We start from the raw sequence: 25,008 nt of genomic DNA, 5'->3' as shown, positions 1-25,008 counted from the left end.
GCACCATCAGCACTAAGTTCTTCAAAACATGCGTTTATTGAATCTTTTTTTTAAACAAATATACAGTTCTAAAAATAGTTCAACAGACCACTGAAGACAACTCTTCTCTCCTGCACATGGCATTGTCATGCCATCTAAATGAAGTTGAATAAAGCAGTTGAATTCAAATACAATAAATCACTGACAGTATACTTCTGGGCAAAAACAGAGAAGGGGGAAGGGGGGGGGGACACAACTTAAATTCAAGTAATGGTCATCTCCCATTTGTCTCAAACCCCTGCAAGTGTTTAATACACCATGCACACTAAATGCATGACATCGGAGACAACAGTGCAGTTGAAGACTTTAATGTATTAACTACAATATGCATACATACAGGAAATAAGTGGCAGGAACTAAAGGCAAAACTATGAAGTACTACAAAATACAACACATGGACCAATACATTTACAAAACATTCAAAAACCTTACAAAATGGGCTGCATTGGTCCTTTCTTGTTGTCATTTTGTAAATTTGGATCTTTATACAAACAAAAGCTGCATATTGCTAATCTGAAACTTGTTTTCAATATTACAAGCATCAGGAAGAATTTTCACCCCATCTTTGAAATTAGTCATTCACTACCCCGTCAGTTAGTCTGGAAAAACTTATCTTGCAGGAATAGACTATTCTCCATCAATCCCTCCTCCAAATTATTCCAATTACAATTCATCTCCTTTAAATAAAACTAGAATGAGTTGAAGCTGTCGCTATTAGATCAGAACGGAACAGAACATCATTAGGGGAAACAAATTATCCTGAAGGCAAAACAAATCCTCAGGGTGGGGGGATGGGGGCACGTTTAGCCTGGTGGACTGTTTCATAAACTACCAGAAGCTGCCTTATGCGTTGCTACTCGTGTTTCCTCAATCATCTCTGCTTTCATCCAGTTTGAGTAACTGCAATCCCTTCTTATTTACATTATCTTCAAAATTATATTCACAGCATGTCCAATTAAAGTTTTATCTCCTGGTTAACAAAAAACAATTATATATAATATCCACAAGATGAAGCTCTGGCAAATGTGTCCAACATCCTTGCCAGGGCTGTCCAGGGCCACAGCATTGTCCTGTATTGGGGGTGGGTTGCTGCACACAGTGGGCTGCTTGGAGGAGGAAATAGGGGTTGAAGCCCGAAAGCCACAGCGCCTAACTGGCACCAGTGCCCTCCATCACTTGCTGTGCTTGTTTTTGTCCCATGCAGCACTGTGCAACTGACTGGAAGAGCCTGATTGGGTAGAGAAAACAAGCTGAGGAAAATTCCGAAGCACGACACAGAGCATTTTACTAAGGATGAACTGCCATCGTCAAATTTCACACCGTAATCCAACTATTTAGGGCCAACAAGGAACTGAGGCTGTACCCACACCAGCAGATCCATGCGGTTTCCGAGCACGTTTCACTAGTGCGATCGTAGTGCGCTTAAGCAACCCTGGCCCTCTTGGAGAGGTGGGCCGGAGCACGGTTAGTGAGCCTCAGGTCAGGTACGAACACAAACTTCACGTCAACGACGCGACTGACACAAGCGTGAACATGTACACTATACATGAACTGAAACCAGACTCAATGGATTGGGTAGGCTGTACAGACTGCTATGCGTGTCTTTTTTCACAAGGTGATTTTGTCGGGGGAAAAAGATACTCCATTCCGCCGTGCCTGCAAGGGTACAAGGCAACCGGGCACCAAGTGTGAGGTACGCCTCAAGATGCAGGTTTAATGTAAGCTATAGCTATTCTGCTTAAATACCTGCTGTGTATTTTTGCACGAGCAAGTCTGGGAAGTTTGTTGGAAGCCCCCGATGTTTACGACAGACAGAAAACGAAGCTTACTTCTCTATCTCTGGTGCACAGTGCACAAAGTCATGGTTCCAAAACTTGAAGGCTGGGTTCTTGATAAGCTCTATGAAGGTGATCAGCAGGCCCCACGGATGTGGCCGGTTCACGATCAGCCTCTCCAGCAGGACCCTATGAAACACACAGTTTGTTCATCACATTAGCCCTCTTCTGCCAGACATCCTGATCAAGAGTCGGTCAAACAAAGGGTTAGTGCTGCGAAGCATCAAGCATAGTCACAGGCAAACAATCCAAAACTTCAGGTGGCCAAGTCACCTAACGTCCATTTAAATACCTGGTGTACTACACTTTCCCTATTTTCTATCATCCAAGCTTTTTATTTCCCTTTCACAGGATGTAGGATGCAATGGCACGTACATATACAAGAAACTGTATGTTATCTCACTGCAATCATGTGGTGCCACTGCAATAAGTACCAGGGCTTTAGATGACGGGCGTGAAGATTTCTCTGGATGCCAACTATATGGGTGTTTACTTACGCCCACAATTTGGTAAGCAGATTAGAGGCACGCCTAAAATACTAACGAGATGCCCAAAAGTAAATCTGTATCATGTCTAATAAATGTCGGACTTGAAACCGGAAAAAGTTCCACCACACCACAGATGTCTTTTGTACCTTGTAAATCCACAATCTCCTCTTTCAAAAGGCTCTGTGGCTGCTGAGCTGCCCCCTTCCTCACCGCCACTTCAGTGCTTACAAATCGCTTTCATGATTTACCCAAACAGGAGCATGTGGCGTCATCCGCTAACCGAACAAACATAAGGATACGCCAAATTTATATACAGATTGCTAACTTTTGGGCGTCACCATAAGCCACACATTATTATTTTAGGCATCCTACTAATCTGCTTACCAAAATGTGGGCGCAAGTAAACGTCAGTTTGGTACTGAAAAGTCGGCATCTGGACAAATGTTTACGCCTGTCATCTAAAGCCCTGGGGATGATCACGCGCGCACGATATCACCATGCACCATAAGATCCGCTTTAGTATGAAAAATGGACAGAAGATTTTCTAAAAACACAGCTTCTGTTAAGATGTACTTCGAAAAATGCAGCCCAAACATCCTTTGCGCACCATACCCTCACCGGGCTTCCTTGGATCAGTGGAAGTTCATCTACCACATGTGGACCAGAAAATCAGTGAAGCAGCACCTTACCTTGTAATCTGCTCCTGGATGGCCTCTGTGTTGGCTTCAGCAAACAGATACAGCATCGTGCAACTGAAGTAGTGAGTGTGGCTGTTAGGATAACGCAGCTGATTGGCAATAGCGTTGAGGAAAAGATACCGGCCTGAAACACAAGGGGAAGGTTGCATTAGTGCATAATGTTACCACCACAAGACGACTCCAGATTAGATTTGAGCTGTACACCATATGGCTGAAACATAACTATGAGGCCCTTGCTGCTTGCAGCTCACCCTCGGTGTCCAGGTCCACAGCCAGGTTCTGGAAGATGTCCATGTGTGCCGAGTGGGTGATGGTGCTCATGGAAGGAGTACTGCCTTTGTTGTGGATATGGGCAATAGCTTGAGTTCCCACATAAAGCACTAGTGCATTAATTAGCTGGATATTGTAGCGATTTCCTGGCTCATTTGACACCTGAAACGTTTAAAGAAATTGCAGTTAATGCCGGTGGTAGAAAGATTATAGGAAAACTAGTCTTTACAGAATCAGCACCGGACATCGGGTCACCATCCCCACATACAGGTTCATTTTTGTGCCCCCTTTAGAGTATCGTGGCAGACGACTCAAAACTGAAGCCCTGCAGGTGCTTTTCATTTCTGCATATTTCTTTAATGGGGCAACATCTAATGACTGCGGCAAGATGCACCATAACTGAACAGCTGAACACAGAAACTGTTTATTCAAAGCTCCGAACAATTTCCACATTCTAAAAAATTTGGCAGAACACTGTACCTGTTTCCAAGGTTCCGCAATGGCACCCCCTACCTGCAGGTTGCTGCGGAGCTCAGACAAAAACGTGACTGGGGAACGGGTCTTCAGGTAAGAGTCCAGATCCTTCTTAAACTGAGATGGCATCACTCCAGTAAAATTAGTGAGGATCCGCGGCGCGATATTGATTTCACTTAGCATGTCCACCTTTTAAGGAAAAGGGTGGAGGGGAGTCAGCAAGCCATTTATAACATCAAGGCAGGTTTGCTTTATTATTAATTGGGACCCATTATCAATACCATTTCAATCCAAATGTAAAAATGGACGTTTTAGTTGAAGCTAAAATGGACAGCAAGATGGGCAGGTACCTTCAGGTTTGGAGTGAAGGGATCAGGAAGCCTCATGTTGCGTGGAAAGGCACTGAGGATCAGGTTACGTAGCTGGATGCAGTTTGGTGGTATGACATCACAGAAACCATAGTGATAGTCACACAGGAATTCTGGGAAGTCATGAAGAAGGACCAGAAGTACACGTAGAGTGCCCTGAAAAAGCAGAAGTGTTCTGTCATCCCCTTAAACGAGAGGAGGGGGATCTTTTGGATATTCCAAACTGTCCAAGTTTACCTTGTAGAGAATTTGCATAGGTTTGTTAAGCTCAACATTCCTCAAGAAGGGAGCCAGGTACTTGAATAAGTCGATCAGCAGCTGGGCATACATAGGCCAACCCTGCAGAGAAAAGGGAAATTGGTAAATGGGACAGATCTCAGAAAAGCAGTCAACACATAACTACATTTGGGCAGCAGTCTTGCCTTCTGTTGCGGGGTGTGCGCCAGCATCCTGGCAATGAATATGCGGTGAGAGATCAGCTCCAACCAGGCATACACAAACCCCGGAGCTTTGGTGGGCCTCAAAATGTGGAACGTGTTACTAGGAATGAGAACAGCAGAATTCAACACCAAGAAGTTAAGTACAACACACACGGCTACAGAAAGATCCCAGCTGCCCCAAAGATTCCACAGATATTCCGTTTCCCAGCCCTGTCCTCAGGGACTCCCAGTCGATCCACACACATCTTTGATCTCTCCCATCTCCTTGTCAGACAGTCCTCGTTTCTGCTCCCTCCACGGAACTGGAGGGAGCAAAAACGTGGACTGTCTGGGGGGGTCCCCAAGGAGTGGGATGGAAAACACTGTCCTAGGTGGTCTGTCAGCAGTGTTTACCAGAAGGCAGTCAGGGTCTGGAAGTTGATAGTTTCCAGCACATGCTCAGGTGCATTCAGCTCCAGAAGAAGCATAATGAAGATGCGGTGGTAAGGCAGCTGCTGGAACTCCGTCTGACGGACGTCGTGGTCTTGAATCAGGACACCCACGACTATACCCAGAACCTGCAGAGCCAGCAGTTACAATCAGGGGTCTTCGCTTTTAAAAATCTCGTATAAAAGTAATGAAAAATTTGATGTGCCCAAATCAAATTTAGGCTTCATTTCCACCATGGAACATCAATATATTTTTGCACTGGTAGCGGACACCTAGCTTACACACTGGTCTCAAATCTAGACTTCAAGCTCAACCCCTGACCAGCGAACGCCAAGACTCATGGCTTCCCCGCCCGCGCCCACCTTGTTGAGCAGATTGATCTTGGTGACCGTGTTGGTAGCTTCCCCCGAGTGTTTCACCAGCAGGGCGATGAGGCGCACGAACGCGTCCAGGTTGTGGTAGCATTTGGCGCGTATGATGGCAGCTGGGTTGTGCTGTTGCTCGGCTTGAGCGCGATAGCTGATCTCCACGCACATCTCCGTGCACAGCCGGAAAAAGCGTGTAATAAGGTCATCGGTCTTCAGGATCCCCTGCTGGTGCATCTGAAAGCAGACAACATGGATGACTACAGTTACTTTGGGGGAAAAGTTTAACGTGACTTCACTTAAGAATTTTCTGGAACAGAAGTACCTTGCTTAAGCAAGAACCCTTGAACAAATGACTGAGGGTCCAGTGCCCTCAACTAGTTCTTTACCCTCTTATGCTGTCAAAGGACTGTATTCTATTTATGAAGTCAGCGTCATGCCCAGAACAGAACGCCTCATGGGAGTACCTGTCCCACAAAGGCAGAGAACGCCTTGGTGCTGTCGCGCCCTGCAGCGGCAGAGTGGTACAGGCTGACCCACTCCCTCAGCAGGTACTCTGCCTTCTCCCTCAGGCCTGGTGGGTCATCGTATTCTGATGCCTGGGAGATCCCAGAGTGCATCATGAAGTTGGGCCCTCCGTGTGCACGATCCATCATGGCTTCATAGTTGGAGCGTACCACTTCCATAAGCTGGGGGAGCCTGGGAGGGTGGGGAAACAGGAACAAGATTAGCCAAGAAACATCTGCAGGGAAAAAAATTTACTTTTCTGCACTTCTTTTTCCAGTTCCTTACTTTTGGGTGGGTTTCATGGAATCCTTATATTCATTAAATGGCCATTTGAAAATGACCCTCCCATCTAACAAAAATCCTGTGGTCTTACCCCTCAGGGGCATTGGCCCTGGAGTGGGCGCTGGTCCTCATCAGAGTCTCGATGGTGTGGAAGAGGTCAGCCTCTGTGATGTGGCTCACAGTACGTTCATCCACCAGCAGCAGTTTCACGAGCTGCATGGCAAACGCCACTGCCATGTAATGCAGCCCGTTTTCCATTGACTGGGGGGGGGAGGGAAGATGGAGTGAATCCAGGGTTCAAGAGTGCAAACTCACTACATACAGTCACACATGTCCCCTGCACACAACAAGGGACCAAGCAATAAGGACCCCAGTAAGATAATCTCTGCCTTTTTCTGGCAGTCCAAGGTAAACATGACACTGAAAACGCAAAACAAGGGGTCTAAAACCTGAGAAATATGGAATTAGTTCACATTTTCCCTGCAAGACTTAGGAAATACAGCGTTACCTGGGCCAGGTGCAGGTCGTACTGTGGCATGTTCACCAAGTGGTTTCTGATCAGGAGCTCCACAGCCTCCACGTTGTACTTGTACTCGTCTCGGCACTCGATCAGGCATCTGGAACGCAATGACATGATGAGTTGTGGGGGGTAGGGGAGGCAACTATCCTTATACTGGGCCAATAACCAGTCAGTGCTGTCAGCATTACTGAGGAGTGGGGAAGTTCTATGCAAGATCCATTCAAAACAGGACGAGGAAGCACATGTGCGATGAAACCAGAGGAAAAGCAAAACCCTGCAGAGAAACCAAACTGTTTCACCCTTTATAAGAGCCACAGCAATGGCGCACTGGGCCCTGTATAAGTGTGAGTTGTTTTGGCACTACAGCGTAACCTCTTCAGTCAGAGTACTTAAGAGGCTTAAATAATAGTGCAACAACCACCCAGTGACGGCGAGCACCTACCGGGTGATCTGCTTGTTGCACCACTGGGGGCCGTAGGCACGGCCGTCCTGCAGCGCCTTCAGCACGAGAAGGTGGCACTCCCTGTAGCGTAGCAGCAGGTCAGGGTCAGCAGCGCTGGTAGCGTCCAAGAGGCCCTCCACAGCCTGAGGAGGACAGCTCATTTACAGCCAGGAAACCCGCAAACGTACATCGCTTAACTGGCTTTCCACAGTGTAGATGTTACATGAGAATAGCTTAAAAAAAAAAAAAAGATATGCAAAAACGGTGTCCCTGACCTTCTGCAGCAATCCGAGTGCAGCGATGCCATCCCTGGAGTTTCTAGCCAGGACCACAGACTCCAGCAGGCTGCGTAGGGCCTGGGTCTGTGGGTTTATGGCCAGTGCCGGGGGAATGGCGTGCAGGTGCTGCTCCAGGTCAGCGATGCACTTGTCATAGATCTGAGCCACGTCATCAGTAGCCCAGGCTTGTTGCTGAAAAGGGGACAGATGCGAAAAATTGCAGCTGCATTCTACTGCAGGTGGACACAGTACTAGCTGTGTAATCAAAGGTCACCAGCACAGAGCACATCAGGAAGACTGCATACCTTCATAGGCTGAGCAAGGAAGCCGGTGGGCTGAGATAGGTCATTGCTGGGTAAGAAACCCGGAACATTCCGGGCAAACTCTTCATAAACCGCTAGCTGTTTAGGGTCCACACCGCCAACCTGTAATACAGGTATATATATTAGGAGGCATGTAGAAAGGCTGCAGTTTTCTCTGCCAGATCAATCCAACCGGTGCATGTACCTTCAGGCGGATCTGCTCAGGCATACGCTCAGCCTGGTATGTCAGTACCACAGGGTCGCAGTAACGCCGGCCCTCCTGTCGAGCGTGCTTCCTCAGCTCAAACTCCTGGTTGAAGGCATGAGAGGGGGGTGGTAGCTGGGTTACACAAAAAGCAGGACTTTGACAGAGCCATCTGGTCGCTAGCCACGTTGACACTCACAGTGGCCAGCCTCTTGTCCATCTCTGGGCTGGCCTTCTCCACAGCGGTCTTCTGGATGAAGCAGCAGGCCAGCTCGCAGTTGTCTTGTGCAATACGGGCTGCAGCCTCCTCCATCATTTCCCTCTGCTGTGGAGTAGGAGCCTGGCGGGATCAGAGAGGGCAGACGGGTCAGTGGATGGTCGCTAGATGTGGCAGTAAGGCATGTTACAAGGCGGACGGCATACCCTGAGGGCAGCAGCGAAGCTGTTCTTAAGGTTGTTGGCGATGCTGACGAGCAGCGGCTCCCTGCAGGTGATCATGGCCATTCCAGCGGTCAGATTACGCATCATGTGATGCGCCGCCACACGCATGCGTGACTCCTCAGAGTCCAGGGCAAAGTCCTTCCTGACTATCTGCTCGCAGGTCGTCATGGCGATCTTGATGGAACGGTCCACCACAGGGTGGACGAGCTCCTGGACCGCACGCTCAATGGACTGCCTCACGCACTGTTTCAGCTGGGGATGGGCTTGCAGAAGTGGGATCTGTGGAATTGGTGGTGGTTGGGGTTAGATCATCTTAGAACATTCCATCAGCATCAGTATTGGCAACATTATGGCGAGTTCTGCAAAAAATCTTAAGCTTAACCCTGAAGCAGAATGATAAATCTCAGGTCAAATTTGCCGGGGAACTTACAGTAATGTTGATGTTGATGTGAGGTGCCAGGCCAGCCAGCGAGTACACATTAATGTCATGGTAACTGAACTGTGGAGTGGGAGGGCCAGTGGCTGTGCAAGTTGTGGCTGTAGAAGCGGGAGGCGTAGCTGTAAACGGAATAAAGTCTCCTGTTGGTCAAAGAATGCCTTTGTGATTAACAAAATGGTGAAGCGTTTCACAATTTCCAGCATTTCAATTGATGTTATACATTGCTAAGCTAATTAACAGTCAGAAAAGGTAACAATGAGTACAGTCGAACCTCGTTACTACGTACCCCGGATACAACGTTTTCACCTTTTCAATGTGCAGGTTTCTAATTCCCGTTTTTAGCCTATGTATTATTCCAATAGCAGCCATTGTTTACAGCGTACACCCTTACAGCATAAACTTCGATACAACGTCCAAATTTCTAGAGAGAATACGAAAACTAACCATCGTTACAACGTACAGCGCTCTTCCCGCGCACCACAACTTGTGTCGCTACACCTACCTGTATCTACCTGATCTTCGCCCGACAATGCACATTTGTCTATTGCATTGCTTGGCATTTAAAGTAAAATTCAAACTTCCCACGTTAAATGAGTTGCCTTGACCGATCGTTACTGGACTGCGTAGTAATGGCTTGTTAAGTGTTGTGTGTGTATTCTTTGTTTATTAAACCTTGTGAAATACCGGTCATGCCGGTAATTGAGAATTCAGAATAATAATGGAAGTAAAGGATTTTATGATTTAATATAATATCATTAATATTTTCAGGCCAAATGCCAATTTGGATGCGAATGTTTATTTTTAAAATCCATTTTGACCAGCCGTTGTGTATTTTCGTTGCCGTGTATCGCCGGCCGGCACTAAGTAATCGTGAGTAATTTAAGGAAAATTTCAAGGATCCAAATGAGCTTTGTTGAATTATTTAACAAGTAATAATGTGTTCGTTTGTTTTGTAGTCAATTTAAGGGTCTGTTCTATTAAAGTTTTATCATTTACGTGGATATTTCGTGAGTTCTTTCATCCATCTTGCACTAAGTGGTTACAACGTTCTATGCTTATAACGTACATGTTTTTGATATCCTGTCTTGTACATAATAACGAGGTTCGACTGTATTAAGTCAAATGACATAAGCTGTATCACACAAGTATGGGAGAGTGCACAAATGTTTTTAGAGGAAGCTACTTGCTCTATTACCCCCATTAGGAATAACAAAGCATTATAGAGATTAATCTATTAGAGCTGAATGAAATAAACCATATCACCATTCAGGATCACCAGTCACCTTAGCACAGCATCCCATTAACCTTACATAGCGTGCTAGACAAAAGCACAAACGAGCAGGATGGAGCCAGTGGATAGAATGTGAAGCAGAGCGCACCTGTCGTGACAATAGGCAGAATTTCTTCAGGTGGTTTGGCTTCTTTCTTTGGTGCCGACAGCTGCTCCTCCAAGTTCTTCAGCTTTTCTTTGTCCTTCAGCAGGTTTCCAGGCTTTAGATCATTGATGTCCAGTGATAAGTTCTTGCACAATACCTCAATCTCAAACTTCAAGTTTAGCTACAGAGAGAAAATCTGTCATTAAACACTGAAATATCCATTCCATATTTGGGTGCTTACTGAGACAAGGTTAGACTGGTTTGATAAAAAAAAAAAAATGGCCAGGGGAAGTATTTGGACCAATGAAAATTAAAGAAAATGAAGAGAACCTTCAGATCATGTTCCTGGTGAAGTTCTGCCAGTACATTCATAATGGCCATAGTCCAAGGGTTCTGGGGTCGAAAAATCTAAAATAATTAAAGAAAATCAAAAAGTGAGAACCCCATTTTTGACTCATGGACTTATGTAAATTACATAACACAAACTGACAGCACTTCAAATCCACATTACTTGCACTCAAGCAGTTTATACACAAGACACAAGAGTAGCCAAGAATCAGTACAATGCGTATCATGCAAACCACAGAGGACATTACCATGCTCCTCAAACTGGATTCCAACACTTTGGCAACAAAAGGGACCACATAGAGTAACTCCTGCTGTCCTTTCACGTAGGCTTCCAGCAAGAGAGACTTCAGCTCCAGGTCCTGCACGGCAAGACAACGGCAAGACAACGGCAACATTCAGTCAAATTTCTCACACATGAATCCTCAGGATGCCATCTTGCACATTTGTTTTGTTTCCATGTAAGACAGTTTCTTGAACGATTCAAATCCAAAAAGGATTATGCAACCTGTCAAGTACATAACTACAGAAGTCTTGAACAGCTTGGAGGGAATTAAAAGCAACACCAGGGGCTTAAACTGAGTTTTATAACACAGTCTGTTCCAAAATCTCCATGCAGAAACATCTACTCACTGTATACAAGATGGGTTTGTTTTTGGCCAAAGTGATCATTCCAAGCCAATGCCCCAAATTTTTCAGCAGAGAACGGTCAGAGAAATTAGCTGCTGCCTTATCAGATGTCAACAGAACCTGCCAAGCAGAAGCACAGCAGCGAAAATCAGTTCAACTGTATTACAAGACAACCGTCGAATAAGCAAAACAATCTGAGCTCACCTTGATGTTCCTGTAGGTCTCATTAAGGACCATTTTGGCAAATTCTGGATTCTTCAAAGTATCCAAGAAGTTTGAGTAGAGGCTGTGGAAGTTTGGCTCGATGCTGACCCTCTTCATGACAAGGTATTGAGAAACCCAAGGCATGAACTCGTCCTTCACCGTCTCCTTCAATTCTTCAACCTTAAAGCAGAAGCCAACATTTACAAGAGTTAGTCCAGACAAAAAAAAATAAAAATAAAAATGCACTTCTATAGAGAACATTCCACTTTTCGCACAGTATTAGTGTTTTAATTCTGGTGAAGTTGTAAAGAGACATGCATTCTATAATGAAGAATTCGTAGTACAGAAAATCTCACCTTCTGCGTCATGTTGGATTGTGACAAGTTGTTAAATATGAAAGCAATCTTTTCTTGGACATTCTCTGGAGGTTCAACAATTCTCTCTGTTTGATCTGTTGCCACCAGCAGTGTATCAATATTGGTTGTGTTTATAGAAGGCTGAGAAAAAGGAGGAAAACACAAAAATCTATTTAACAATTTAAAAATGTGCACAAAAAAATTAAGGAACACTGATGACGCGAAACGATCAGGAATGAGTGGAGTTTATAAACCAGTTTATAAACAAACAGTCAGACAGAGAGAGAGAGAGAAACTCTCCAGGCATTAAGAATACTGACCGGCACATCCTTCTTGAAGTTAACAGCGGTGGGTCGGGTGATGGTAGTGGTTTTAGCAACAGTGGTTGTGGTGGATGTGGTTACCATGGTGTTGACCTGTCCTGGCATAGGAGCTTTAGGGGGAACCTGCGACTGGGCCTGGGCCTGGGCAAGTGCGAGGCTGCCTGGAGTCGTGATAGAGCCCTGCATCTTCACAGGAGGGTCTCGTGACTGTTGTCCATACTCAATATACTGCACACACAGCATATAGAAAACACAGAAAGGAATATTTATTTACAAGTACAACATTTAATTGGAAAAAAAAGGAAGGAGACTTAAAAAATGCTTAGAATAGCTTAATTGATCTCACCTGTTAACTTGGGTTTAGACCAGGGGGGTGTTCCATGAAGCAGGATGCCTCCGATAGCTGGGTTAACAAGCTACAAGTCATGACTGTCCAATAAGCATTGAGGTAAGGACCAATCAAATGGGGGGAAAAAATCATGACTTCTAGCTTAAGTTAACCCATCTATCTGAGAAATGCTGCTTTGTGGAGCAACCCCCAGGTCACTGTGTGAGAGCAGCAATAACAGAAACCTATTTACCTCCTGTAAATGATGAGGAAACTGAGCAAAGTGAGTGATGGAAGCCAAGTGCTGACAATACTGGGGATAGTCCTTTAGCCTAGTCAGAGAAACAAAATTGCAAGTTAATATTCGGAACGACCAAAAAAGTGTACTAACAGCAGATTTATAAATAAAACTAGAGCATACCTGTTCTTAAACCTATCCAATGCGGCAATCCCAAAGTAGTACATTTTTGATCCAAAGGGTTTTCTTAAGGCTTCTAGGACATAGCGCAAGGCCAGCCCGAGGGCCATGTACGTGACCAGACCCTTCTCGATGATGCCACCAAAGAGACAGGCAGTGATGTGCAGTTCCTTGTCCGGATATTGAGGGAAGAAGCGGTACTCCTCAAACAAGTTCCTCAGCATACAGTTGAACACCTCACGCTCACGTTTGATGCTTGAATCCTTGAACCTCTGCAACATTTCTAGCACCTAAACAAACAGGTACAGCCTTCGTTGTAAAACGGGGGGGGGGGGGGGGGGGGGGGAGGTGACAAGTATTAGACAAAAACCAGGACGGGCACTTACCTCGTCAACAGACATTGTTGGATGTGGAGGATGGTTGTAAATTCTCTGAAAGTAGCTGTTAGCCTCATCATCAATTTCCTTACTAAAGTGCTGGTTTGCCTCAGGCCACACCTGAGAAAGGTCAGCTGAGAGCGAAAAGGGACAAAGTCATCTCTCAGCCAGCTTACTGAGCCGGGACAAGCGACCAGCTAACAGCAGAAGGACAAGGTCAGTGCAAAACCAGAAAAAAATACCAATGCAGACCAGCATTCATCCGTGAATTTACAGGGCAAATGTCTGTAGTGCAGTACAAAGTGGTTATTAAGGATCAAGTCTTAAACTGAAGCCGAGCCAATCTGCTCTGGCCAATCATATCAGCCAACAAAAGGGGTCACTTACAAACTGGTTACCCTGCAAACTCCCATCTATCCACTGAAAAGGAAGACTGACCTGTATTTCCTCTTCAAACCAGTGATTTTTTTTTAACAAAACATTTTTTTTGTATAAAGCAATACAAGCTTCAAGAGAGCCTTTTAGAAGCTTTGGATTCCAAACACTGATTTTGAGGAATTACGGCAGTGATTCCTCTCATTCAGTCACAACACAACTTATAGGCCTTCATCTTACTCTGCTGAAAAGTGGGAGGGTTTAGTCCTGGCGTGCTCATCTTTCTGGTCACAAATGGATCACTGTTCACAGCAGGCATACCGATTCCAGACCCAATACTAGTAAGGCTGCCAGTCCCCAAAGGACCTGAGTAAACACAGGGAGCCAATTCATGAGTTGCTGCACGAGAAGGACCAGAAAACAGCTATATTAGTTCCAATGAGATGTGCTGCTGCTACAGGCTGATGTACGCCTGCCTCTGGACCGAAAATACAGCATCTGCAATCAGCCTGATTACCTGGAAGCTGGGAAGAAAGGCTACCGATCCCTCCAAATGGGGTAGTGGGGTTTGGGTTCGACAGGGCAGGAAAGGCCTTTGCTGGCGACTGAGGGTTGCTAAAGGCAGAGCTCAGGGGTGTGGGGAAGCCCTGCATGCTCTGCGTGTGGGAAACAGTTGAACTGCCAAGGCTCAGAGAACTCATGGCAGACAGAGTGTCCATCTGACAGAAGAGATGAAAACAGATTACATGGTATGAAATTTGCACGAGAGACACAAAATCGCAGGTGTTATTTTTTTAAGGCTGAGACGGATCGATACCTGCACTGGGGAAATAGCATCCAGGCTACTGGTGCTTGGAGCGCGTCCCTTTGGCAAAACCCCTGGTGGCGGCTGTCTAGCCTTGTTCATCACACTGCTACAATTGGCCACCATGGTTAAGATAGTCTCAGATAACTCCTGAGACACACTCCTGAAATAATTGGAATTTTTTTTCAATTAAAAGCTGCTCAAGGACACTGGCAGGCTGCCTTACATGCTGGAGCAAATGGCCACACAGACCGCAGCAAGCATGCAAATATGTTTGTACCCTGCACAGGACTGCAGACACGCCAGCGTGGTAGCGAGCGTTTCAGGGGGGAGCTGGGCACTCTTGGGCTGTTCCTTTTCTGGAGCCAAGCTGCCCATGATAGACGGACAGCGCCTTTTCAAGAATGTTACACAGGCCTGGATGAAGGGTTCCTGGAAACAGAGAGCGCGCCAGTTAACCATTCAGCTAGCCAAAAAAATCAATTCAGTGACAGCTTATTCCTTGAAGACACTCTGAAAGGCATTAACCAGGAACTGGAATTCAATTAACAGTGCAAACTGCCAAATTTTCAGCGTGAGAACTGGACTTACCCCGTGTTCTCTGATTTTGTCAGTCAGCCATTTGTCAAGTTTGAGGTATTCACGGCGAGATGCGAGTGCAGCAAGGTCAATTACAAAGGCAAATGGAGTACCGTTTAGCAGCATCGAGAGAGACTGGAATCAAAACATAAACAGCCGGTTGGTAAATGGCCCAAATCATTTGAGTAATTTGCAAAAAATGATATATAATCAGTAAGTTTAATTAAAAAAGGAGCTCAGATTAAACATATGGGGGTTAACTGCAGAGAAAAGTGACTCCCATGGAACACACACATCTTTCCCTCACTGGTTGTTTCAATACGCATAACACAGCCCAAATCCTAAAACGGCACTCCAAGAAGTCTGCCCTACCTTTAAATCCTGAGCCACATCCAGGATGCGGGAGAGCTTAGCCTGGTCATACTGTTCCCCTCTCATGTACCATTCAGCCATCGAGTGCATGATCAGTTGACGGATGGAGGGGGACTGTCCCTGGAAAACACAAATCAAGTGTGATCAGCAGGCGGACCAGGACATTCTGCAGAGAGCCTCTAGTCTCAAGGCATAAGGATGCTCGTGTATGAGACGGGACAGCCCACCTGTCCGTGCCATGCGTAGTGCAAAATGATGGCTGAATTGGGGTGGTTGCCCAGAAAGATTGGCATCAGGGTGGAGATGAGCTCATGGCGCAGGGTGTGCCAGGAGGTGGAGATCTGCAGCAGCGCCAATACTAGCATGTCAGGGCAGTGCTTGATGGGAAAGCTGAAGAGCTGCTTCACCTGCTCGTACTGCCCAACTTCTGACAGTCGTAACAGGCACTCGACCAGGTCTAGGCTCTTCCTGCAATGATGAGCAGGTCTTACAAAGCGGAATGAGACACTGACAAATAATACTCACATTGCCGTCTATATCACACAAACCTAAAGTTCAGGGGAAAAATGTATCGAGATTTATCAAAGCCTTGAAGCCGATAATGTGAAAATACCAAACTGGATTATCATACCACGTTGCTATCTCCCGATTATCATCTTCAGGGGGGGCCTTCAGGATGTCAATAGCAACTGTGTGACATGGATAGTCAGCAAAACAGAAGACCTCTGGGCTCAGGAGAGAATGCTGGATGAAAGATAGCTGGAGGGGGCACAGAAACACAGCTGACATGTGAATAAATTCACCAACGTCTTTCTCCAAAACAAAAAGCTTTCTGATTCGATTCATTCTGAGAGTTAAGTCAAACCTTACCTGCCCTTCAGCATGCTTCCAGGGCCTGTAGATGAGATCCACAGGAAAGACCTCCATACCTAGACCTCTCAGGATGCCATACACTACTATTTGGAGCCCCTTGCTGTCACGGATGATAAACCCCAGGTGGTCTAGCTCATAGGTCACTTCTTTGAAATTCAGATTGGGGTTCTGTAAGAGCACAATACACAAATTTACTCAGACAGGCTGTAGAAAGATGCTATGGCATGCCTAACGTCTTTGGCAGTAAAGACTAAACACGACTACATGACAAGAGCATCTAACAGAACAACACTTACTAGTTCCTTGACAACGTCAATCAAGACTTCCACATTCCAGGTGTGCGCCTGCGATCCATCGCTCTTGTCCTTCCCATCGCTCCATATTCCGCTCCCGGGTGCAGAAATGGACTAGAACACGGAGCAAGTGTCACCTTCAGAATTAAACACTTTTAAAAGGCTGAAGAACTTCAATAGGGAGAAATGAATTCCAAAAGGAATTATTGGCACATTACTAACCAATAAGGCTTTCACCTTAAATGAAAGAAATGATTAGATACATACGCTGCAGCTACCTTCTGCTTAGTAGAGTGATTACTACAGCTTTACAGACTGACTACTCAGAGAGAACCACTAAAACTCACATTTTTTTCACGTCAACTAGTTAACCCTTCTGCATCACAACTTTCCCCATCACAGTTCCGATATTACAAGGTTGGCACAAGAAATTAAATGAGAATGTTTTTGGGAGTTTTGTAAAAGAAGCAGATGAACACAAAGTGTTTAGTAACTCAAATGCATAAATACATGTACAGTGCTGGTTTGGAGGATGGCAAGTCCGTTTACGGCATCCTCTGACATATCATCACGCAGCGATCTAACGTTTCTCATCTCTTTTTGCTTCAGTCGCCAATGGGACCAAAAAGAATTGTGTGGTTTTTTGTCATATTGCAGGGGATCTGTACCCTTAACCAACACGACATAGGTTGAATGTACTTTGAAGTACATAAATATAGGGATGTGTGATCCTCCCATAAAATTATACCGTAATGACGACACCATCATGACCCATGATCTGAATTGCGATCTTTCTTCCCCAATTTTGAAATGCACTGTCAAAAACATCCAAACTCAACAAGCCTAAGGATTCATCTATTAGCACCATTTAATACACAATACTGCAGTAAATACATGGTTTTCAAAATGGTAAACTGACAAACTTTACAGGCCGTGCCTGTATTCAGGAGCTGAATCGCTCCAAGGCTGCATTTGAAGAGCAAATGCATCACAGCAACACGCCAAGGCTGTCCCATTTTAAAGGCTCCTTCAAATGAGGTCTAGAAATGCATTCTTCTTTTGCAGAGTTGGGCAGATCCTTTGCCGCACAACATATCCCAAGATTCATTGCACGGACCTTCGAAGGACACAGCCTACAAAGGCTTATGTAGACCGCGTCCTTTGAAGGATGCAGCCCCCAAATTCAGACACAGCCGCAGATAACTTTCCTTTGTGAAATACTTGACTCTGCACGCCACATCTGTACCCCACATCTGTGTATGCGCAGCATTACACGACATTTTACGATGGTGCACGATTTGTACCGCTTTATTTCATGACATTTTCATGACCCAACCTGATCCTGTTAATCTCTCTTCAGCTACATTATGTTCATCTTATGGACTGTTTGTAAGTGATCTATACCAGCCCAGAATAAAATACATTAAGCGAAATATTCTGATTTGGGATACTTTGTGTTATCAGTCTGTTTAAAAGACACAAGTGCAGGTGAGATGTAGAACTGAGAGTTAGGTGCCCCAGTAACAGTGAGGTAACCGTTTAGGTCCCTACATTAGAGAGGGAACCAAAGCTATAAGTATGTCATGTCACTGGATAGCAGCAATTTCAACTGATGGAAATATAAAGTAATATTTCAGATATGGGATATTTAGGTGTTAATCCAAAAATGGAAACGAATGACTGGTGTGAACACTTAAAACGACAAGCAAAGAAAAAAAATAAAATTCCAGTCAGCGGAATGAAAAAAAGCGACCACTGTAGTTTGTGGGAAATATGACAGCATGATTGGCCGTTAATAGCAAGAAGAACAGATCGGACAGTTGCCAAAAAAATATAATGCAGTGCAGGCATGCTTGACAATGCTGCACAACTGCAAAAGTGGGAGGTACAAATGGGACAGGTGGTACACATCTGTGCTACATTTACAAACCAGCAGAATGACTTCCTACTAGATAGCTGTGCTGATAGACACATGATGATATTTGACCAATCACAGGGTCACATGCATGAAATGTACACAATTTAACGTGAGTTATTGCCATGGCGGGTGAGGAAGTGTGATCCGGATCAGGCAGTAACACGTTACTACTGCCCAAAGTTTCATGCCAAGTTTGGAAATAGGAGGAGGACGTAAGAGATCACAATTTCTATGATTCACATGAAAAATAGATTGTGGATGCCTTCAGGATCGATCACGATACAAAACCATGAGATCGTCCTACATAAAACGTACTCTCTTTTCGCCATTTTATACTTCAGGTTTATATAAATCATTTATTGTGTTACATTTGTAGGGACTATGCCATTCTGTAATAAAAGGAAGGGGAAAAACTGGGGTTCAACGAGATGAAGAGGGAACAATCAGCAGAAATAATGGCACAGCTGCTCCAGCTAATCACTAATATAAAACTATGTTTCCAGACACAAGACTTCTTGGGTATAAATTCATTTCAGTGACAGCTTTTCCTTGAAGACCCTCTGAAAGGAAACGCAGGGTATATAAAATATGCCGCAAGCCATATTCAGACCTAATGTAATTCACAGCTTAGCCATGAAAATAGCAGCCAAGATACAAATACTGAGTTCAACATCACACAACAAAAACCACTGTGATTAAACACAGAACCAGGAACATTAATTCTCAACTCAAATTCTCAACTGAGATGTGCAATCGCATTTCACTTACTAAACCACTAACCTAGGGAGAAAAAACAAACAAACATGTATTTGGTCAGAGTGAATTAGGCCCTCAACAACTACCTGCAAATCGGAAGCCAAAAACTCTGCTGCAGTGGAAAGAAAGGCTAAATCCAACATTTCAGCAAGGTCTCAGTACTGGACAACATAAATACATCAAGCCTGTACCATGTGCACCTAAGAGGTACATTTATGAAATGTCTCAAAGTTACCAACATCCAACCTTATTTAGGAACACTGCTGTTCTTGGACGACCCTCACATGAGGATTATTACGGGTAATGTACCAAACGAAAACATCAAATTTCCGTAGTCCTCATTCCTGGACAGCCAGCCACCTCCAACCAACTACACCATGCACTCCCGATAGTCATAAGCACCAAGCTAGATTTTTAGCACAACTGGCTTACAGATACATAAGAGAGTAGCTAGTGATAATTACTACAGCAGACACTGGAAAAAAAGTAAATCATACATTTTAAGGCCACATTCCCATTTTGCATTCAACACGTCTTTAAGAATATCAAAAGCTACTTTTCATATCCAAAGTAAATTTAACAGCTTTTAGTGGTTTGCGTGTATAACACTGATATTTCTAAGGTCTCCTGCTGGTACACACATACTTTTATCTTCCAACTGTGTAAGCAGTAGAGTATCAAGCGGAGCCTATCACAGGCTATGTAGGACACAAGGCAGGGGAATATTCCGCTTAGGATGCCATTTCATCACAGGGCATACAATAAGATACTATGGGTAATTCAGAAGCTCCAATTTGTCATACTGCATGACTGATTGTTGGAGGAAGCATTCAGGACAAAGCTGACAAAACAGATGAGCTCCTCAAAGAGCAGGGCCAGAATTTAATCCCCCTAGCTACCACCGAGTTACCTACATATACTTTCATAACAAGCAAAAACACTTTCAGCTTCAAGCAATGCCCTTTGCCCCATCTTATGACTTTGCAAGAACAAAGACTTAGGCTAAACAATGCTTTTTTCTGCATTGTTCAGCTTTGGAATTACATATATACATGAAACCGTTTAAAACAGCCTTTGCATTTACGGACACAATCCGGGAAGAATCAGTATGGCACATAAGATCCAAATGTTGACTTACTCAGACTTCAGGGACTAAACACAACCCAAACAAATATATTGATTACTCTTTAAGGATTCAAAAAGAATCAGTCAAATGCCAATACCTGCAAGGGAATCCCATCTGACAAGCCAGAGTGGGTACGAGCCATCATACCCAGGACACGAGCCACCTGGCTGGCAGTAACCTCCCGCGCCCCATACTGCAGGATTATGTTGCGGCACTCATCAATACTAAAACAAAAAGACAGTTGTAATGAGCATTCAAAATAACACATTCATAAGACATTCACAATTGAAAACCAAACAAAAAGCCAAATAGCAAACACTGAAGGGACCAGAAGAGAATAGACTATACTGTGAAATTGAACGGACATTGTAAATTCACCTTGCACAGAACCCATAGCCAACTTCTTGCATGAAGTCTGCAAGCGAACTTTCCATCATGGTCTTTGCTATCCCTCCAGAGTCTGGGAGAATCCTGTCCATCAGAATGTCCCGTTTTTCAGGGTACAAAAGTGGTGCAAGCACCACAGGACAACGTTCCTGCGGGAAATCTGAACCACCACACAAGCACACTTAGCCAGAGAAACAATGCAAAACTTTAAACAAATCAAAAAACTAACCCTAAGTAACATCTACTGGCCGAGAACAAACCCCAAACAAAAGACAGAAGTTTACCAATGTACAAGGTCCCTATTATACCCCTTTAAAACCATATAAAATATAGTTCACTTGTATGAATAGCTCCACGCACCTCGGCACAGAGTTTTGAGGAAAGCGTCAATCTGTTCCTGTCCAACCCCACAGGCTCCCTTCTGTCCAAAAAGGAGATGGGAGAGGAGCAGGTGAAGGACTTCTATAGCAATATCTTGGAATCCACCTTCTTGGTTACCCCCGAGGTCTGCGTCCACGTATGAGCGCAGAAGATCGGGAAGCTTCTGTTTCACAAACTGGGATGCTGAGGAAAGATGGAGGAGGGAGATATCAACTTATCCATTTCAGCATATTACATGGAAATAAACTCAAATGAAATAAGTAACAGCAGCAAAAATTTGTACAATTACCAAATCCTCTTAGGTCTGAGCTGGACGAGTTCAACAAGGCAAGGCCAAAAATCACCTGGAGCAGACAATGCAGGGTTAAAGACTTCAGCCGTGCATTTGCACTGGCAAATGGCAAGGCCAAAAATGAATACAAAAACCAATGACATTACCTCTTGAACTTTGCTTAATTTAAGGACTTTACTCAGTTGAGTAAACAAATGGGGAGATGGCTTCAAACTCTGGAAACAAAGAACATTCGTTAAGTAGGCATTAACAGAACACAGCCTTTACTAAGCTAGAAAACGTCAGGCATCGTACAAAATCAGAAGTAAAATACATTTCCCACCTTCTGATAATGTAACGGATTGTCAATGGCGTAACAAAGGGTTGAGATGAAGTTTGGCTTAGTAATCAGCGACGCACACTCCTGGATCAGAAACTGTGTCTTGGACAAATTGATAAAAAAGGCAGAGAATGACTGATGACAAAGGTCCAAATTTAAGCCGTAAAAACTGCTCAAATATCACATTAGAGCCTATATTTATAGATGTCACAAACTGATTCTTCGATTTAAAAAAAAAATACCTGATGAAAATCTTTACCACTGCTTTTACCATCGCCACTGAAATCCACATGGGAGAAGAGACAGCGTAACAAATGCCTGTCTGCTTCGGGGCCGTGTCGATTCACGATCTAAAGGAGAAAAACTGCTCATAAACAAACTCGTCCAAGCCTACCACCTTCAGCGTTGTGTACTGTGTAACCTTCTTCCAGAGCAATCACACTCATCATAATCAATCGCTATGATCATGATCAAGCAAAATATCATTTAAAACTAAATGCTATTCCAGTATAACTGAGAACAAAGTTAGTGATGGAAGTCAGTCAAGCTTACTGGTGCAAACTTTCAAATGCCTGGTACTTGAGAAAGAGATGAGATGGTACTTTATTGAACCCAGGAGAGAAAATTGGAACTTACATGCTGTATTTCCTGTTGGCTGGCTCTATAGTTTTTCTTAGTTAAATTGTCCACTAGATAGCTGATTTGAGACAAAGCCAGCGAAAGCGAGTCAAGATTCATTGCTGGTCGGGGCGGAAGCAGGTGGCCGAGCCCGGCGCAAAATCACCATTATTCCCCTTTAGTCACCTCAGAGATAGGCTAATTCTGCTTTTCACCCAGTGTGTAAAAATCAGGTATATTAATAGTTTTTGGTTCCGCTTTTCTTGACTGATGTTAAATCCCTCAATCCAACATCAAGTTTGGAATCTAAAACAAGGAAGATAACAAAAGTTTGAGTGTTAGACAAAGCAAACCATATTTTGTAATTCACTCCAAGAGTATTTCTTTTTAATAACGTGTTCAGAATCTCAAAAAGCACAACCACCTTAGGTATATCAACACACTACGCGGAACGTTTATGTAAATTTGTCATGTTGAAAGGGACAGCAATATTTTTACAAACTACACAGCCACACGAAAAGCAAAAGCAACATCGATGCACAACAGATACGATCAACAACAACAAAGACAGTATCTCCACGCGAACAAGACATAACTATCGCCGCAGAAACGCATTACCATTGATTAAAAATATTTTCAATATTGCCGAACTAAAGACTACAGTGAACATCTAGACCCCATCATAGCACGTAACCGAATTTACTCTCTTCTCCACTAGTTACAGACCTAGGCCTCGGGGCCTGCTATGTTGTCCAATTGACTTACCAAAAATACACGGAAAGAGTTTTCTTAAAATGGCCTTCGAGTTAAAACATTACCATTTGGTGCTGGTGACTTCTCGAAGCCTTTCGTACAGGCCATATGTGGCACCATCTACATACTGCCCGTAGTACTGTAGGACTACATCCGACGCAGAGCTGCAAATTGAATTTCTAGATGAACTTTATCCGCCAAAAATCTATCTACAACATCATCACCTCGTAAACGCTGAATTCAGAAAGAATTGTGTAGTTTAGTATAGCCAGGAATAATCATTACTGCTATGTGGTTAGCATGCTAGCCGATCACCCACCTCATCGCATTGCCTTGACAACACGAACATGGTAAGATTAGCTAACTTCCTAGAACAAGCCAGATACGTAATTTCTCAGGGCATATAATACCACGGATACAAACTGGGTTAAGTAAAAGAGCCATCATTTCCCTTGTAAATATTAATCTTAAATCCCTGCAGAACAATCGGCCCATTTAAAAGTCAAAATGGTAGCTTATTTACCAAATTAGCTATACTTAAACATCGATGGACACTAGATGGATGAATAATTTGCTCACTAGTAACAAAAATACATAGATGTTCCACTTTGGCTACCTATCTGTATCAAGCCACAAACAATCTGCAATTAAAATGCATAAATCTGATGCATAAGTCTAATGGAAATGCATGGCTTGGTGGAGCGATTGCCAAATTTACGCAAACTCTCCACGCGTTTATTTCCAACTCAATTGAAACAAATTTTGACTCATAAGAGTTACGAAATAACCAACTCACCGACAGAACAAGTACCCTTTGGTGCTTTTTGTAAATACTCTCCCTACTTTCTCCTCAATGCATTTCCAAAAGCCCACAAAACGAGGTGAGCGTAGCCAGCCGAGCTAACGGGTCAAGCTGATGGACACACCGATTAGAAGTGCGTAACGCCGCGGCTGCACACACGGGCTCTTAATGCCAATACGGCCACCAAGAAGCAAACGAGCCAAAACGTTTTTATGACACCGGAGAATATTAATATTACATCATTTCAGCGATATACGAAAAGCCTTCATCCAGCTATGCTAATGCAGCTAACCAACCCCCTGGGTTAGCTGGCTAGCTACCTACTAGGAATGTCACACTGAATCAATGTTAGCGAGAAGGATTTAACGTCACAATACGATATATGAAATACACAATGTACTACTCTAATCAGTAGTGGCCTCAGCTTTAAAACCCATTAACTCCCGACTTCTTGTCCAGCTTTCGCTTTGTTGCCACGCGAAACTGGCTAGCCAGCTAACGACGTGCCCAAACACGCTAGCTAACTTGCTAACCGGAGGCTCCTTTGCCAGGCGAATGTGGCCGGTTAGCTGCCCATTCATGTAGCAGGTCAGTCAAACGATGCATTTCCACTGCAAAGAAAGTAGCATTAGACTTATAACCATATATAAACGTACGTTCCGCCCCGCGCGAATATCAGTACATCACGCTTTTTAAAGGAATCGCAAAGAAAACACAATTCAGCTAACGTGAATTTCAGTCACAACCCAGGACCCAGCTAGCTCGGCTAAGAATAAAACGGGTCTCACACTAATCAACTACAGTTATAACCACTGTTCGTTTAACCTATAGCCATTCATATATATAGCACGTAAAACTTTATGCTTTGGTTACCTTGCTTCTGATTTTATTTGCAGAAGTTCATTTCTATAGGCTTTACCACTCCCCAAGTGTTATCAAAATTAACGTAGCTTTCAGTCCTATTCAGTTTGGTTTGCGCTACAAAATGGCGACGGAAATCTCGCGCGCCCTCACAGCGCCATCTTCTTCAGCTCGAGCTCGCGACATCGCAATATCGTTTACAAATAAAACAAAAGATTGTATGTGTTTAACGTAGCGCAGCTAGCATAACGTTTTAATTAAAACCAAGAGATTGGAATTATATAAAATAATCTGGAGATTTGATTTGACACGTTTAATG

The 25,008-nt window shown here is 44.1% G+C and overlaps 1 protein-coding gene and 1 non-coding gene across 13 annotated transcripts; both read right to left on the bottom strand.

Moving 5' to 3' along the window:
• Positions 1-17: 17 nt before the first annotated feature.
• Positions 18-24,874, bottom strand: cnot1 (CCR4-NOT transcription complex, subunit 1). 12 transcript variants are annotated; one of them, XM_048973608.1, is made up of 50 exons: positions 24,702-24,872; positions 24,362-24,439; positions 22,292-22,579; positions 21,898-22,005; positions 21,659-21,757; positions 21,483-21,551; positions 21,334-21,388; positions 21,024-21,227; positions 20,655-20,823; positions 20,374-20,500; positions 16,480-16,590; positions 16,181-16,351; positions 15,942-16,069; positions 15,538-15,778; positions 15,311-15,430; positions 14,951-15,073; positions 14,640-14,791; positions 14,372-14,522; positions 14,072-14,273; positions 13,795-13,920; positions 13,189-13,313; positions 12,806-13,092; positions 12,639-12,716; positions 12,054-12,294; positions 11,734-11,874; positions 11,378-11,557; positions 11,177-11,293; positions 10,795-10,905; positions 10,529-10,606; positions 10,202-10,379; positions 8,814-8,962; positions 8,366-8,662; positions 8,142-8,282; positions 7,943-8,047; positions 7,741-7,860; positions 7,433-7,627; positions 7,158-7,300; positions 6,704-6,812; positions 6,287-6,456; positions 5,874-6,105; positions 5,404-5,643; positions 5,006-5,169; positions 4,595-4,712; positions 4,410-4,511; positions 4,155-4,328; positions 3,844-3,993; positions 3,312-3,492; positions 3,052-3,184; positions 1,869-2,003; positions 18-1,267 (listed from the first exon to the last, which is right to left on the bottom strand). In XM_048973608.1, the coding sequence occupies exons 3-50, from the start codon at positions 22,391-22,393 to the stop codon at positions 1,189-1,191; spliced, it is 7,131 nt and encodes a 2,376-aa protein (XP_048829565.1). In that variant the 5' UTR covers positions 22,394-22,579; positions 24,362-24,439; positions 24,702-24,872; the 3' UTR covers positions 18-1,188. The 12 variants fall into 12 exon arrangements, with proteins under 12 accessions (XP_048829565.1, XP_048829569.1, XP_048829568.1 ...); XM_048973612.1 differs by lacking the exons at positions 24,362-24,439; positions 24,702-24,872 and adding exons at positions 23,039-23,190; positions 23,823-24,353; XM_048973611.1 differs by lacking the exons at positions 24,362-24,439; positions 24,702-24,872 and adding exons at positions 23,039-23,190; positions 23,346-23,801.
• Positions 7,004-7,129, bottom strand: LOC125706928 (small nucleolar RNA SNORA35). Its single transcript, XR_007382106.1, has one exon. It is a non-coding gene; the product is annotated as a small nucleolar RNA SNORA35 (small nucleolar RNA).
• Positions 24,875-25,008: the final 134 nt, after the last annotated feature.

Source organism: Brienomyrus brachyistius, chromosome 13, assembly GCF_023856365.1.
Source record: "Brienomyrus brachyistius isolate T26 chromosome 13, BBRACH_0.4, whole genome shotgun sequence".
Taxonomy (NCBI): domain Eukaryota; kingdom Metazoa; phylum Chordata; class Actinopteri; order Osteoglossiformes; family Mormyridae; genus Brienomyrus; species Brienomyrus brachyistius.
The sequence above is the reverse complement of the archived record's forward strand: the minus strand, read 5'-3'. Positions and strand labels throughout refer to the sequence as shown.